At 38.8% G+C, this 17,420-nt stretch overlaps 1 protein-coding gene across 1 annotated transcript; it reads left to right on the top strand.

Moving 5' to 3' along the window:
• Positions 1 to 2,319: 2,319 nt before the first annotated feature.
• LOC108232209 (basic helix-loop-helix transcription factor scleraxis) lies at positions 2,320 to 16,347 on the top strand. Its single transcript, XM_017409835.3, has 3 exons — positions 2,320 to 3,260; positions 3,406 to 3,622; positions 15,598 to 16,347. Exons 1-3 carry the CDS (start codon positions 2,875 to 2,877, stop codon positions 15,634 to 15,636), a joined length of 642 nt encoding a protein of 213 aa, XP_017265324.1. The 5' UTR covers positions 2,320 to 2,874; the 3' UTR covers positions 15,637 to 16,347.
• Positions 16,348 to 17,420: the final 1,073 nt, after the last annotated feature.

Below are 17,420 nucleotides of genomic sequence, written 5' to 3'. Positions count from 1 at the left end.
TAATGCATGCAATGGTGGAGCATGGTGGTTTGGAACAAGACTTTTTAGTGTAGCGAGAAATATATATATATATTTCTCGCTACACTAAAAAGTCTTGTTCCAAATATACAGGCAGATAGTGTCCGACAATTGTGTTAAATATTGATTGTACAGAGGGTGTGACTAATCATCTATCTACTGGCTTGTTTTGAAATAATAATTTAATTGGCGTAATTAAATGGGTAAAATCAGATGTTTTCCCCTTTTTTCATATAAAACAAACAACAAAAAACAAGCACATAACAAAAACTTTAATCCCATTTTGTTTTTACTGTGAGACAGAGGTTTGACCTCCACTTACAGCTACCATCTCTCTGTTTCCTCCGTCCTTGGTTCTTCGAGCACTTTCTGTTTGTACTGAAATCAACCACTGCAACCAACTTTGGCTTCTGCTCATTCACTGAATACCACAGCATAAACAGTACGGCTGGGACTGAAGGGTAGAAATAGGAAGAAATGTGGACGCAAGAGGAAAAATAGGACAGAAATTGAGAGTGATGAATGCTGACTGTAACGTTGTGTAACTGACGGATTATTCATTGTGCCATTAGTTTTCAGCAGCAGCTGTTGCCAATCTACACAAAAGATGCATACCAGCAACAGCAGCTACATTTAGAGGTTTCACTAAGGTACTACTGAAGATTATGGATTTCATAGATGAGATTTATGTATGTTTTCAACCTTTAAGTGCTGGACATTTAATTTAGAAGAATTATAAAGTTACACTATGAAACTAAGATTCCTTAAAGGAGGCTGCCTCCTTACAGGCCAACGTTTTCAACAAAGATCTAGTGCAATCCTCAGTGTCTGTGATGAGGACAACTATTAGCTACTACCACAACAAATTTTAGCTCGGTAGCTGTTGACAAAAGTACAGTTTTGTTTATATTTCCTAAGGTAGCTTAACTGTGGTGGCCCTGTTGAATTCGACTGACTCTGAGTCAGTTATAGATGTCCATCTAATAATTACTTTCTGACAGTTTCATTGAAACCTGTCTTTTGGTTCATGAGATATTTGAAGCAAACAAGGTTGACTCCACGGTTTAAACTAAAGTTTTAAACTAAGATCTTATATGTGCTTGAACTATGTGCTGGTCATGGCTCTCAGCTACTACCACACCAAATTTGACCAGAATAGCTGTTAAAGTCACAGAGTTGTAGCCACCTTTGTGTTTGCTAAGGTTGAGCTGTGACAACATTTTGAATCTGGTTGACTCCAGTTGTAGGCGATATTAGATATTTTGCCAGCAGACAGACAGACAAACAAACACACCCACAATGATATGAAATCCAAGATTTTAGGAGATGAAGTTATATTAATTTGAAACCAATACCATGCAAACAATGAACTTTTAAAAATGATTTTCCATCATGGTTTCGTCTGTAATTTGTCTGTCCTCCTTTTGCTGCCTTGTCTCATTTACCTTCCCCATGCAGAGGAAGGTGGATTGTTTAAGGGAGTGAAAGTGAGTAAAACAGCAGATTACGTGAACCTTCATCACTCAAACACAAAAACCTTAAAGCATCTGAATCCCTTGCCTGTAAGCTGCTTTTTAGGCCCTCTAGTGTTAAAGCTTGTGACAATCATGAGGCTCCAGCCACAGCTGAATAAATCCAGTTCCAGTTTTCATTCACGAGCTCTGTCTGACCTGCCGCCTCCCAGCTTTCTGTCCAGACAAACTCAGAGGGGGAGCAGAAAAAACTCTGAGTAAGGCAAGCTTTCTCTTTACTACTCGAGTTTATCATTGTCAATGAAGTTTATGAAAATTATGATCTTTGGATCCTTTTCTGTCAGTAGGAAGAAAGAAACTGCAGACAGAAATCAGAGTGTAGAAACTCTAAAAACTACTTTTTAATCCCTGTCAGAGCCTAAGTAATTACAATGAATAGTGAAATGACTTTGTGTTAATATAGGTTGTTTGCATCTTTGAATAAACTTGCTTAAATTAAAACAATTTTTATTCCACTGTTTAAGCTTTTACTGGCCTCACCACTCCGGTTAGATGACATCTCTTTATCCTGTCTGTCTGTAAACCATTTTCATGTTGATTGGATTGTGAGTTGCAGAGAGCTCAGAGGGTGATGCAAGTACTGTTTTGGGGTGGATTTCCCCTGGAACACAGGAGTGAGCAGCCAAAACAAACTCCAGCCGATGGTTTGCCTCTGGCCTCCAGCCTCTTTGGTCTGCTTTTAGACAGCAGCCCAGGGACTCTTGCCGCTCAGAGGAGGAGGGGTGCGGCAGTCCTTTAACCCTCCCACTGAGTATAAGACCAGAGGCAGACTGAAACACTCAGACCGCATGCACACGTGGAGCAAAGAGGCTGAGGAAAAGAAGGAGAAGGGGGGAGTCTAACAGAAAGCAAAAGAGCATGAAGCTACCGGCAAAGAGCTGTTTTTGTTAGCTTAGCTTGGAGTGAAGCAGGCAACTATAGAAACAAGTGACAACATTCAAGGAAGCAACGAAACAAAGCTGAAATTTTGACTTTAATGTGCAATTTGAAAATTTGTTTATTTCCAAAAGGACAAGTGAAGAATTAGCAGCTTTTTGGGATGTTTTTGTAAAGATCATCTGAGAAATTCAAGAACCTGGGATCAGCAACTACCTCCGACTGCAGATCTGAGGTCAGGTTGGTTTGACCTCCACTTTAAGACCAGCTTGTTGATGCTTCAGTTTTAGTGAGTGAGATACAGAGGAAACGTCTGATTCACCTGGTAAGCTCCGAGTGGACACATAGAGTTGAGAGTAACAACATCTTCGGCTACCAAACGTCATCAGCAGAATCCCAACAACCAACAACCTCTCCAAAGGAGCAAACAGTACCTGTCACACTGAAGATGACATTTGCCATGCTACGCACGGTGCCTCCTGCAGGGCGCTTCTTGTACGGCGACATCGCTCTCCTCTCAGAAGATGATGATGAGAACGGCAGCGAAGGGTCAGGCTCCGAAGACCGCACCACCAACTCCTCTGCATCCTTTCGTCTGTCCTCATCGTCCCAGTCTGCCTTTCACATCAAGGTGAACAGAAAGAGGAAGTTGTGTGGGGGTGGAGGGGTGGGCATAGCTACCATGGGGGCGAGACTGGGACCCCCAGGGTCGTCCCCTCCTGGGGAAGGTCGACAGAGGACCGCGGCCAACGCACGGGAGAGAGATCGCACCAATTCGGTCAACACTGCGTTCACGGCTCTGCGAACACTTATCCCCACCGAGCCTGCAGACAGGTACACTTGTTGTTATTTTATTTGGTCTCATGCATCACAGTTCACTTTGTTTTTAAAGGGACTTTAAAGTAAAACTGCAATCAGAAGAGCTCTGTCACAGATTTACCAGAAAACACATCCAATGTTTGTCTTTTTCTGATTGCAGGAAACTGTCGAAGATCGAGACGCTACGCTTGGCCAGCAGCTACATCAGTCATCTGGGGAACGTGTTGCTTCTAGGCGAAGGGCTTCACGACGGACAGCCGTGCCACGCCCCCTCGCCGCCGTTCTTCCACGTCAGCTCCTCCCCGAGCCGAGGGTCCGACCAGTCATCTCAGCCCAAGCACATCTGTACCTTCTGCCTCAGCAACCAGAGGAAAATGGTGAGCTGAAGAACTCCGAGAAATCCATGAAAAAAGACAGATCAAAAATAGTGTTTCATAGAAACCGTTGTCGTAAAAGCTTTTAAGTGTTTAGAGTTCAAGTGACATGAAAGGTGGAAAACAGAAAGAACAGGTTGATCACAGGGTGATGATTTGGGTCAGTTTTATGTCAAAAGCTGACCTGAGATCAGTGACTGTGCCTAAAAACCTGACTGGCCCTGAGAGACTGTAAAAGTGCAACTTCTTTTGGAGACCACTTTTGGCGTGAAGCACGATGTATTATTGTTCTTTTGGGGGTTGGTTTTACTCAAACAGCTGGCTCGAAAATATAAGGCGGTTTCTAAAAACTGCTGTAAGCTACAGTTCATATACATGATTATTCATTTTCTGTCAGAGGAGAAAAAACAAGAAAAGTCAAACAAAAGAAAGTCTTGTTGTTTTTTTCACATAATTTCAAATAATTGTAAGGCTTTTTTCTCTTTTACAGAAATAGAATTAAAACCTGGAGCACATAAAATCCATTTGAACTAGTTTAATTTAAAAGTGAACTAATGAGGTTTTAAGAAAAACCAGAGGAGATAAATTTTTGTATGTTCAAAACTGTATTGTTACACCTCACACAGGTTTTAGTACCTAAAGTAAATAGATAAAATCAAAATATTGGTTAAACAAGGACCTTAATGACCCTCAGGACGGAGGGAAGGGAGTGTGATTTGCACATGAGTTCAACTTACATACCAGAGCAACTAAGTAAAGCATCAATGAGAAGTAAAATATCTTCCAAGCAAAACAAAGTCCAGATTTACCCCAGTATAAAACTGGAATCTCTTTTGCAACTAAAAAAAAATCTATCTATATATATTTTTTTTCTTTTTACACATTTTTCTTACACCTCCTTTTTTGTACAGCTGATTTACACAGCAAGACAAACTAAAGGTGAACTCCATTCAATGTGACTTTCTGCTCCGATTTGGTTGATTCGCTGCAGGAAATTGACATAATCAAGAACAGTCTCACATAAGAAAGCCATCGGCCTGATGAGAAATAACAGGGGATGAAGAATGGCCGTCAGCTGAATGAAATCAAATATTTACGAGCCTGGTTTGGATTTTGACAAACAGCACAGAGAGTGACAGAGGGTTGACGTCCACTCAGCCGTCTTCCTCTGCAGCCGTAGCTGCTGCCCATTTAGCAGGATTTATGGGTGAGGAGCTGACATCTGGCAGACTCCCCCGTTACCCCAGCAGTGTGTGAAAGCTAATACCCTCCTCAGTGTCTAAACTCAGAGACCCTTCAGCTGAGGGATAACCTGAGTCTCAACAGTGTGATCCCCCCCACCATACTTTACCCCNCCTCCTCGCCTGCATCTCCTCTGAACTCGAGCAAGTGAAAGTCTAGACGTTCTCAGTGTCTAACTTGTCTCATTCTCACTCCTGTGTCTCCTGCCCTTTTTGCTTCTGTCTGTCCACTCTGACTCCCTCATTTCCACCCTTTATTCTCACCTACCTCATCTCCTTCTGTTTTATCCTACCCCCCACCACCTCTTTGCATATCGATGAGCCCAGGCCGGTCGGAGCTGTCAGTAGGAAATGTGAAACACTATCTACTGCTGTCAGCCCAGCACGGCGGACGCACGACCGAGCTGTAAATGCCTGCTGCGAAGAAATCTGTTCTGAAACGTTCTCATGTTGGAGCACTCAAACAAAAACACTCGGACAAAGTTCTGCATTACAGACTGTCAGTCACGTCACGCTGTTTCTCATTACAGCTGCATAAAAGGTCTGACTGTTCTCCTGTATGAGGGAGTCATTGGTCATCCCCTTCAATTCCTCATGAAACAAACAAACAAAACATTTAAATGAGGAGACACGAGATGAGTTCCTCCAGACATGTTTAAATGCACATAAAGAGCTGCAAATTATCCATAAAGAAGAAGGTGCGGATGTACCTTTACAACTACTGTTACAATCAAACTAGAAAATTTGCTTCTGCTCAAAATTCTCACATCAACTTTCTAAAAATTTCGACTAAGAAAAAAAAACTGCAGATGTTTTCATATATATACTGTAAAGGAAATGTATAGAAAACCAAGATTAAAAGACGAAACCAAAGTTTAAGCTCATACAATGGCTCATTAGTGTCACCGTAGTAACCTCACACCTCTCTGTCACTCCCTGACTGTACATTTAAAGGAGGCAGACAAAAACATGACGTAAAAAGTCAGCCTCAAAAACAGTTTGCTGTGCCAAAGCAATAAGGTGTAGTTTTAAAATATTTGAACTGTGAGTGGCAGAAGACTGATGTTATTTTTGTTTCTGCAGTGTTTTTTGTCAGCGATACGACTTTTTAACAAAAAACTTTACTTCCAGCTTCATAGAGAAAATTTGAAGATAACATACAACAAAAGTCTGTGGAAGCCTGACTGCATTCTCTATTCTGAGGGGATTTGAAAAAAATCAATAAATCCTGTAGCTGTGAAACACACACTGAGTGAAAGAGGACAAAAATCTATACTTTGATGGATCATTTGTGCAAGTACAAAAGCGTTGTGGCATTAAAAAGAATTTATGTGCAAAATCTTGGAAAGTTTAGACATCTCAGAAGTTAGTGTGACGTCCTCAACTATCACTTGAACAATCAGAAAATCTCCCAAAATCATAAAACTTTATCAACAATTGTGTAAAAATTGTTAAAGATAACAAAGTGTCAGTTTAGTCGTGTAAAGTCCAACTTTGGTTTGACCCAGCCGAGCAACAGAACTCTGACAAGGGCTGGGTTTTCTCACTGGTCAAAACCCCATTGTTTTGTATTAAAAAAAAAAAAAACTTAAATTTTTTTTGGCAAATTTTGTCCACATCGTAAAATTAACCACTAAAGCACTACGTCCGATCGAGCTGCACGTTTTAAAGAAGATTTTTTTTTTTTTTGTCAAAGCTGCGGGGCGTGTAAATGAACAAAAATTGTCACCCGAGTAGCAATAAGAGTGCTTCAGTGATTATCCACTGGAAGCCTTAATAATTAACTGTAATTAACTCCATTTATAAGGTTTCTGAAAAGCTTCACGACAATCACCAGTTTATTGTTCATAAAACCCTGAGGAAAAACAATCCCATAGCTCAAGATAGTTTTTAAAGAAAAGCTTCTGCTAAAAATGAATCATATTTGAATAATTCATAATGAACATCTCATTTGTTGACTCAAAAAACACCAGCAGGGTTTTATAGTATGAATAAAATGAGACTGAAATGATTTGTTGAGGATTAATGTCACTGCTGGATTACTTGGTGTGATGATTACTAATGATGTCAACAGGATGGTGCCTGTGAACGAGTGTTTTCAACACACATTTGCCAGCTAAAGCTTGTGTTTTTACCTTAAAATTTCATTTTTTAAAAATAGGCAGCCAGATTTCACCTGATATAGAAAAGGTTAACTGTGATTGGCAGACATTGAGTGTGTTTCCCTGGAAAATATCTGCAGTATATTTAAGTGGGCTAAAGGGCAGAGTTGGTGCCAGTGATTAGAGAGAGAGGTAAAATGAGATTTTTGTTCGGACTTCTTTCTTTGTATGTTTTTGTAGTTATTAAGGTCCATCACCGCTGTGAGGTCTGCGTACATCAGCCGCTTCAGTTCCTCTTATTTCCAATTCAGGAGAGAAGGTGAAAGTGAGAAAAGCATAAAGTCATTTCCTCTTATTATGTGTGACTACAGTCTAACTATTTCAAAACAAACAGTCTTGTTACTAATGACTACTGCACGCAGTGCTAACTGTTGCATGTTACATATTCAGGAGTGCAGTGATGTGAATACTAATGTGACTTCATTATCCGCTTGACTTTTTCCAAGTGCTTTAAAGGGACTAAAACACACATGAGAAACATACATTTATATCTTAATCTTTTTTTCTGAAATTGGTATTGATTTGAATAAAATAATTCCCATTGCTGTTTCTGTGTGAAAAAGTGCATTTTTAAATATCATCTTTTGTGGGCTAAGAAAAACAGAACTGTTTTAATATTTATTCATATAAATTTTAAACTGATCTACTTTAAGTTTCTTTAGCAAAAAGAGAAGTTTAATCTGTTAATTTGTCTGAAAATACATGCTTTTCTTAAATAAGCACTGGTTTGGGAAGGTTTAGATGAAATCTAACCAGAACAAAAAGATCCCAAAATAAATATTTTTATTTTTTCTGCTTAGATGCTTGAGTTGCTTCAAGTAATTATGGTAACTAAAGTAAAAAAATAAGTCTAATTTACTTTGTTACAAGATTGTTAAAGCTACATACATTGTTGAGAGACAATTTCTTTTCATCAGAGGGCAAGATAAACCATTTTTTAAATCCAAATACACCTGCTTAGTCCTGTTCAGGGTCATTATCTTTTGGGAAGGGGGTACCTATCCCAGAGTTGAGGTACACCCTGGACAAGTTGCCAGTCAATCCAAATACATGAAAACATTGAAAAATGAGATGTTTAAAAGAATCATGAGGTGAATTGAGGATTCGTTTGGTTTGAACTAGAGCCCAGAACTTCACGTTGATGATTTTGATAGTTACTACAAATAAAAAGAGGACACTCCTGATGGCTACATCTGTTTATGAGATGCAGATACAACACAGAGGTGATCTGAGCGCAGTTTAAATCCCTCAGCTGTCTGACTGATTGATGCACATATCCTGTGCAGGGACCATCTCCCTCTGCTGTCAGGTGGCTGGACTTTACATCCACCAAGAATCCACCACACATACAACTTTCTGAAGAAGCAGTGCTTTTATCTTCAGTCAATATGAGATAAAGGGAACTTAAAACAATTATTTTCAGGGATACTTTGTACTATTTTTATGTACATCAATTTGCCATAAGGTTTATGACTGTCTGAGCTCTGATGTGAACCATGTGATGAGATCCCGGAGTGTCTGGTTCTGCGATGTTTTGGCCCTGCGGATTGTCAATAGGGTCTCTGTGGATTAAACTTTCTTCCCACAGATGCCATCTATTGTCATAAGATTAATATCTTGGTAGTCTGGAGGTCAGAGACACTTTGTTTTGTCCTTCAAGGCCTTCGTCAGCCGTTTCTTTGAGGCCCACATCTGTTCAGCGGGGACGGGGGGACTTGAGGTTTAATAGTGAAGATGGTGTTTTAGTATATAACATTTTTAAATGTGCTAATCTGCCTACTTTACAGTCCCCTGGGCATTTTTACAACCTTTTCCACAACTCTGGCTTATTTCCTTTGGCTCGAAATAAGGAGGGAGTGGGGCTCAGGTCTATTCACACTAGTAGTTTATCTGCCAGTGGGATTGCTTGTGCTGAACTTTTTGTTCTTTTAATCAGTATATAACAAGATGGGGCAGTTTTCACAAAGTCAGACTTTTTAAAAAGCTCATTTGGACAATTAAAAAAAGAAGTCCTCTGGAAACCAAATAAAAACTCCAGCAAAAAATATAATTAGCTCGGCACTGATGGTGTGGTTGCTGTAAACAGACCATTGTTCCTTTTGAAATGGTTAATTTTACAGGAGTTTTAGGACGCAGACCAAAATAAATCCCGACTTGACGGGCTTATTTATTTGGAATTCAATAAAATTAAGCAGAGATGTGTAAAGCTACTGACACAGCAGACGCAACATGATGTATACAACTTCTAATATTACGAGCAGCTGTAAGTTATGTACTGACTGCTTCAAAACTGATGATATCTGTGGGTGGATGGAAAGAAATCTGGTCCAGAGCTGCAACTGGAAACTGAACTCAATTTGTTTGTATCAAGGCACTTGAATGTTAACCACGTGCAGTTCTGTGTAAAAAAAAAAAGAAAAAAAGTGAGATAGGCTTGAATGAGATGGCTGTAACACATTCAGAGTAATTTTTTACATGTTTTTGAGCACAGAGTTCACCAACAAACACAGACTCATTCTCCCTGGCTGGCTCTCTGTGTCTGGAAGTCATTGGCAGAACAGAGCAGAGCAACAAATGAGCTAATTGTTCTGTAAATGATTTATCCTCTGCTGAGGCAGTGCAGCCAGTGTTTAATTCAGTGGCTGCTATTAGAAACACATTGACGTTGGGCTTTGGTGGTGATGTTAAAGGAGTCTGGAAACCGCTCTCTGCGAAACGCCCTCTCTGCTTACACTCACACCTCCACAAATGACACATATACGTACACACACAGTTCTCCACAGTCCACGCCACTCCAAACAATGTTTATCAAAAGCATTTCTCCTTCTTTTTTTAAACCAGACAGCAGCTCATTCTTCCATCTGAGCCTGCATAAAAAGCTCACGTATGATCACTTAGCTTCGGAGCTCTGGATTATGACTCTGCTTTCAACACTTTCTCAAACTGATGGTGTGCAGGAAGTTGTGGAAACAGAGATGGAGATGGGGAGAAGGAGAAAGCCAACAAGTCAGCGGGATAATCAACTTGGCTATTTATTCTCCAGTTTGGACAGTTTGGTTTTAGACTGTGCTGAAACCACACTTTTCTTCTTTATGGAGGCCAAATGAAGCGTGTACCTAAAGAGAGACTAAATGCATGGGTAGGCCATGTGCAGAAGCACGCTAATGACTGTGGTTTTTTTACCGTTATTTGGATATTAGTCTGTTTTCACTGGAAAAAGCATTACGTCACTTTGGTGCATGAAGCTGACGTTATAAGTCATAGATGAAAATACTGTAATTTACTGATAAAGCTGGGGTTGACTTAAAGTTAACGTTTTGTGCCTCATGAGCGTCACCTGCATTTCAAGCTATGCTAATTAGGTGCATCAAAGTGAGCTCCTTTGCTTCGGCCAATTTTTAAATATATTCTCCCCCACGCTCGGTGTGTCGTGTGTGTGTATATATATGTCTGGTTTGTGGATGACTGTGAGCATTCAAGGCTGGACTTGTCTGTATATTTTCAGCCCAGATGGAAGCAGTTAAACCCTAATTCAACACCAACAGAAGAAGTCGGGTCAGATAACAAAATCTATTAGCAAAACTATCATTCTGTTGTCATTTGGTCTTCGGGGATGGAGCTGCTCGCAGGGCAAATTAAAACGCAAACACAGAACTCTGATCCCAGCAAAGAGACCTACAACACTGCTAACAGAGAGGCAGAAGTTGGTGGTTTTAATTATGATGTTGTTTAAAACAATATCTGCTGAAACTAATGACATATTAGCTGTTTCAGAGTGGACATCTCAGCGCAGATGATGAAGTGATGCATAATGAATGAAGTCATCTGGAATGAGAGAAAACGAAGTTCAGCTACTTATTATAACATTAAAAAGTGGGGGTAATTAATTAGGTGCATAAAAGACATTTTAAAGTAATCAGGTGTTTTTCAGGGGTCATCGAGATGCATATTAACCAGCCACAGTAAACATGAACGTGTGATGTTTCCAGGCCACATAATGGCACACTGGGGCTATTTGGTTTGTTAGTGAGCTCATTTTAAAAGGCTAATTTGTTATTTTTTTAATTGATGGTCGTTTATGAGGGTAATTACAGCTTATATAAGCCACCGAAGGCTCTGACACAGACTTAAATATTTTCACTTAATAATCTTAGAGGATACGACCAGTTTTCATTTCACGGTTAAATACCAATCTCCTTACACAAAAACGAAGGTCCGTGCCCGAAGTGGAATTATTTTTTCCAACTAGCCAGTCTTGTCCTCGTGCAGCCAGAGCCTAAATTAGATGTTTTTATTTGACAGGCCGAGCTTAGGACCAGGGGGAAAAAAGAGACTGCATGGAAAATCTCCTGTTACAGGTATAAAAAAAAATACTTAAAAAAATCAGCTGGATTGAGTTTCGGAGGGGGGACTGTATTAAAAATTTTAATTTGTGAGTTGATAAGATGCTCTGAAGAAAGCTCCTACTGTCTTTTCTTTCTCCATAATAAAACAATAATATTTTCTCAGTGTGGCGATATCTTCAGATCATATCTTCAGTAAACATCATCCAGTAATCACATTGGTGTCGGACAAATCACCCCCTGGGGAAGTTAGAGGTATGTCAGTGTCTGTGCGTTTAGAAAGCAAGAAGAAAGAGCATATGTCATATGACCGTGACCTATTAGTCTTTAGGAGATTGTTTTGACTACCAGGCCAGCCTTAAAGTGCCCCCTCCCTCCTCCTCCTTGTTATGACTGAAGCTGGTAAAAATTGAGCCGCTCCAGCTCCAGCTGTGCCTCCAAACCGTCACGGCGCTCTCATGGTGAATCATGGGATGGCTTCTAATGATTCCACCGTAATTTGATGTAATTTGGTAAATCATCCCATCTTTTTTTAACACACAGGGTTTAGGTGAAAATGTTCATGTATCCCCTTTCTCTGACCTCAAGTACTTTTCCTTCCACTGATAAATAGCTACAATTTTCCACGGCACTTTCCAACAAACACCGGAGAGTACACTGCACTTGTGTCTTCCAGCTGTTGGTTTGATAGTTTGTGTTAGGAGCAAGTACCATAACAGCAGTGCTACGGTCAGGCCAAAGTTTCCCAGGCTGTGTTAAACTCGTTCTCACACAAAAAAGGGGTTTTGGCTCAGTACCAATACCGCCTTCGCCTTGCTCTTAGGTTTTTGTGTGGGTTATTGGGTAGGCGCACAATAAAGTCTTGTACGTTAAAATTTTAACTAAATAAAGGGCTACCGCTCCATTTAGAGCTTTGATCCAATCACTCACACTCAAGTTCCTAAAAAATCAAGATAAAAACTCAAGACTGTGGGTCTGACTACATATTTTCTTGTGGGTTTCATAGTGATCCAGAGTTCTGTCTTAAAGTGCTTTATCAATTAATTTCAACATCCTTACTCATGGTTTGACCAAATTGTTGTATAAAGCAAATTCCTTGGCCTGAAAAACCTGAGGAGAGAGCCATGACATTTGAATTTTACTAGACCTTTGTGAGAAGGTAGCTCGAAGGAGCCGGATCAGCACCTGCGTCTTGGAGTTACTTTTTTTTTCCATCAGGAGGGTTGATGCCAGGACTAATTCCAGGCAGCAAAGACACTCAAGTTTAGGTTCAAAGAAAACAAAAGTCCAGATTACACTGATTTATCTGATAGTTGATGTCAAAAACACACTCTAGACTGTAGTAATGTGTATTTACATAATTATTATTATTATTTAGAAAGTATTTGATCAAGGCCATTACATAAAACAGTGTTACATGTTGAACAAATTACCCATTGTCCTACAAATAGGACTTTTTTATGTTCAGTAAATGCAGCCTGTTTGCATTGTTTGCCATCACATAATTGACAGTATCATCTGTGTACATTTAGCACTGAGCATCTTTACAACTTTCCAGCAGTACATAAATATACAAGCAACATAAAATGGAGCCAAGTGGAGTGCCCATTTTGTGATTTTTAAAACTTTGTTTTCATTTAAATTCTCATTAAACTTTGACACGTTGTTTTCTTTTGATAAGTGTGAACTGAAGCAGTAACAAACTTGTTGAGATAAATTTTACTTTTTGAGTTTATGCACAAGCATCTTATGATTTAATGTTTCAAAGACCTTTTTCAGGACTAAGAATAAGTCTACATATTCACAGTATAGTACTACTTAGTGAAACCTACTGGACTACAGAATATTGTTGGTGTTTGTTCATAGTTACTTTCATAGCCAGCTAGAAAAGGTAATACTTCAATTCCAGTCTAATAACAGAATCCATTCTCTGTCCAGCTGGAGGAAGGATTGACATAATAGTTTCTGTCTCCTCACACTCACCTTAATCAGCGTGATTTCATGCTCTTATTATCACCTGATAGCCATCCAGACACCTACCCACTTTTGCTAATGTCAGTCAAATGGATTTTTCCAAAGACCTACACCTTGTGCTCAGCCTGAGAGGAAATGTGTAACAGGTGTTGGGTTGATGAGAAGGAGACAGGCGGCCGAGAGGCTTGGTTAAGACAATATGAGAGGGGGAGAAAGTCACAAAAGGACAGGACCGCGTAGTAAAATGAGAATTTTCTCCTTGGAGTTTCTGTTTTTAATTAGACGTTTACCAGAGGGGAATAAACTTTTATTTAGATATATTTATCAGATAAAAATAATCAGACTTTAGGTTGTGCTAATGATAGATCGGTTACCTGATGTGAGGAATCTTTGAAACACCAACTTTAAAAAGTATTTATGCAAGCAAAAAGATGAAGTGCGCTGCATATCAAATTCGGGCTCAATAAAATCCTCTGACTTTTACTTGAACAGTCCGTGGTAGACGGACTGAGCAGCGAGCAGAGAAGAAGTTAGGTGAGGAGGGAAAATGTGATGTTATTTTCCTGGCCAGATAGAGAAAGGCTCCTCACCAGCCAGGAAATCAAAACTTCTCCGCTCTGATACCACAGATAAACGAGAAGCATAAACTGCTGTCATAAATCAGCTCATGATGTCATTCTTCTGCCTGTAATTGAATTAAAGAAGTGCTTGTTGCTCTCTGCTGCCACCGCTAATGTTGTCTGCTACCGTGTGAGATGTGCTTTTGAGTTCACTACACCCAGTCAGGGTTAATTTACTTCCTCTAAAAACCTGAAGGCAGAACGCACACGAAACCACACTGATTTGCTGCACAAGTTATTGCCCTATAACAGACTCTTTTCCCACAATGTTATACTAGATTTATCCTGAGTGTGATGTTATGATTAAAGAGGTTCCAGCTCAAACGTAGAAGTTTTATGCACTTATTAGGAAATACTTATTGGTTGAAAACCCTTCATTACATTGAAAACCTAAATCAGAAAACAAAGGAATGTTTTAAATTCGTGCCAATTAAAATCATGTGCTTTGTTCAATCATTCTAATGTTGATGAGAATAAAATGCACTCCAGTGTGATTAGGTTTACTGTTAACCTAAATAATGACAATTAGTTTAGAACAGAAAATAGAGATGAAGAAAGCTGTGGGGAAAAGGTAAAACAATTTGTCAGAAAGTAAACGTTTCATGTGTATTTATTGTTTCCTACAGAAGCTAAGAACGACCATACCTTCTGTTATTCATTTTGATGTGATTTCTGAAGAAAATGAATTTACTATCTTGAGATGACCAAACTAGTTTTGACTTATTTTTTTAAAAATGAGCTTTATTTTTATGAGAAGTAGATATTTTCTAAGTAAAATTACTTTTTTTCCTCAAAATACCTAAATTAATATAGAGCAAAAATAAGTGTCACACCCAATTGCATTAAGTTATTTAGTATCACTGTCAGTAATACTGCTGTAAATTATGGAAATGATCTATAAACAGAAATGGGTTCATCAGTAATGGATGCTTCTTTATGTGACATTTTCAGCTTGAATTAGTTGTCATGACAGTCATGATTTCTGATTCTTTGTGATTTTGAAAAATAATTTGACAGTCAAGAAAAAACAAATTTTGAAAGTTTAAAAAAATAAATATATTATCCTTTTACCTTAAGATAATGTGTGTCTGCTGAATAGCATTCACAAGGGAGTCCCAAAAATGTCTTGAAATGTTGTCACAGGGTTCTCAATTTCCTTGCGTGAGTTGCAGAGCTTCACTGTTTTGTTGCAGCAATATTTAACATGTCGGAGGCATCTGGAGCCTGTTTAGAACCGTTCTTAATTTAGTTTCTGTGAATCAGAAGGTGTGAGACAACTTTGGAAGAGTTTGGTGACCAATGAAACTGACAAATTGTGATCAAACTGAGACACAATTGAGACACTGAGGCACTATGTGACTAAATTGAGAGAAATAATCTTCGCAGGAACCTGCATCAATGTCACAGTTTGTTTTTTTTTCAGTTACGTACGTAACCAAGTTGTAAATACCAGTTTTGAGTTCAAGTACAAATGTCCATATTTCTCACCTTTTTGTGTCTCCCATTTGGTCGCCAATCGTTGCAGCCCAGTGAGATACAGTCTTAAGAATGTCCTTTCTCAGCTGCTGTAGTTTCCAGTCTTTCATACCTACCTCTGTAAATCCCAGCGTTGTTAAGTGCTGCTTCTTTCTCTTGCAGAACAAAGACAGAGACAGGAAGACGAGCATCCGAAGCTAACAACGAGGACACAAACCACTCTGATAAAAGGATCATCGCTCTCACAGTGTGTCAAGTCATTTTACAATCACTGCTGCCTGAAGACTAAAAAGACTCGTGACGCATTTTAAAGACTTTTCAAAGATTTTTATAGCACTTCCAGGACTTTTTAAGGATCTTTTTTACTTATTTTATTGCTTTATAAGGAACCTTTTGTTTTGCAGTAATGAAGCCATCAACAGTATTTTCCAAGGACTTAGTCTCTAATAAAGACCATAAAAATCTTTTAAAAAAAAACCCTCATGAGAGACATTTTCCTGTGTTCAGTGACTCATTGCTCAGAGTTTGAAGATTAAATGGCACATGATCAGAAAAGGCAAACCCCACAACATGGTAGCAATCAAAAGCTGTGTGTTATCAAAGTGTAAACTGATATATAAATGTATATTTATGTAACATTATATAATGAAGCTATGTTATTTAACAGGCACATGACATGTTTGATAATGTGCATTGTTGGTTGTTGACTCAGTTTGTAGCATTACAAAGAATATGCTGGAACTCTGGTGTTATTGGGTGTTTCTAATATTCATTTCTGAATGTGGAAAACAACTCAAGCTGACCAATAAAGTGTGTAAATCTGGGAGTAAAATCGTAATTTTCAGAGCATATTGTATTTTCTAATATTGTCCCAGTAATTGTCAGTTCCAACCAATAAAACATTATACAGTTTCCATTTTGAATTTATGACGTTATGCAAACATTTCCTCAAACCAAAATGTGGGTTTGGGATACTTTCTGAGCTATGGGAGAGACAACGAGGGCTGAGGATGAGATGGGCGGGAGAGATCGGAAGAAGGGGTAAAAGAGGAGGGGAATTGAATCTCCAGGTATGGCTACTTGGACATCTGCCTCTGTCCCTTTGCTGTCCTCTTCTTTACCTTTCCACATGCTTGTTCTCTTTTCTCCTCTTTGCTCTTCCTCTCTTTTCCCCGGAGTGCCACTGGCCAAAATCTGGTTGGTGATGGTTTTCCAGTGTGTTCAGCCTCACACCGGTTACCTTCTCTTCTTATCCCTGTCTTTCCATTCGTCCATCATCCATCCATCCATCTATCTTGCTGCCTTTTTTTCATTACTTTCCACTGATTTTCTAAAATCTTTTTAGATCTAACTGATAATAAAAAATCCACTTTTTATATTTTTCCTTAATAAATAGTTTTTTTCTTCACTTGCTACATAAAATCTCTATAATATGAGCTCCAGATAATTATTATTTTGTTGTTCATAGCAGAGCTGCATTAAATGTAAAAATTTTAAACCCTTCTAAATTTCTTCACACTTCAAAGGAGCCAGACTTTCTTGTAATCTTTTAACTTGGTCTTGATCAGTAGTTCGTTAGGTTTTCTGAATGTCTTTTAAAGATTTTTAATTCATTTTCTGTTCAGTCGCTGTAAAAAATACAGGAAGTTTATTCTCATCTACAAAGTAAAAACACAGTAAAATCATACCTTTACTTTCCTCTATTTGCTTCTTGATCACGACAACGTATTGTGCAGCATGTGGTTAAAAAATGAGGGAATTGGACAAATGAAGAACAGAAGAAGACTATTTGCAGCAGATGATCCAGATGAACAGAATTTGAAACTAATGTCTTTAAGACTGTTGAAAAAACAACAACAACAAAGACTACACAGGACCTCAGTGATGCATCCTTATCTACTGGATGTCAGGTTTTCATCACCTAAGAAATCTTTAAAAATCATTATTTTTATTGATTCAGTTAAAGAAATTGAAACAAATTGTAA

This window comes from Kryptolebias marmoratus, linkage group LG16 (assembly GCF_001649575.2).
Source record: "Kryptolebias marmoratus isolate JLee-2015 linkage group LG16, ASM164957v2, whole genome shotgun sequence".
NCBI classification, from domain to species: domain Eukaryota; kingdom Metazoa; phylum Chordata; class Actinopteri; order Cyprinodontiformes; family Rivulidae; genus Kryptolebias; species Kryptolebias marmoratus.
The sequence above is the reverse complement of the archived record's forward strand: the minus strand, read 5'-3'. Positions and strand labels throughout refer to the sequence as shown.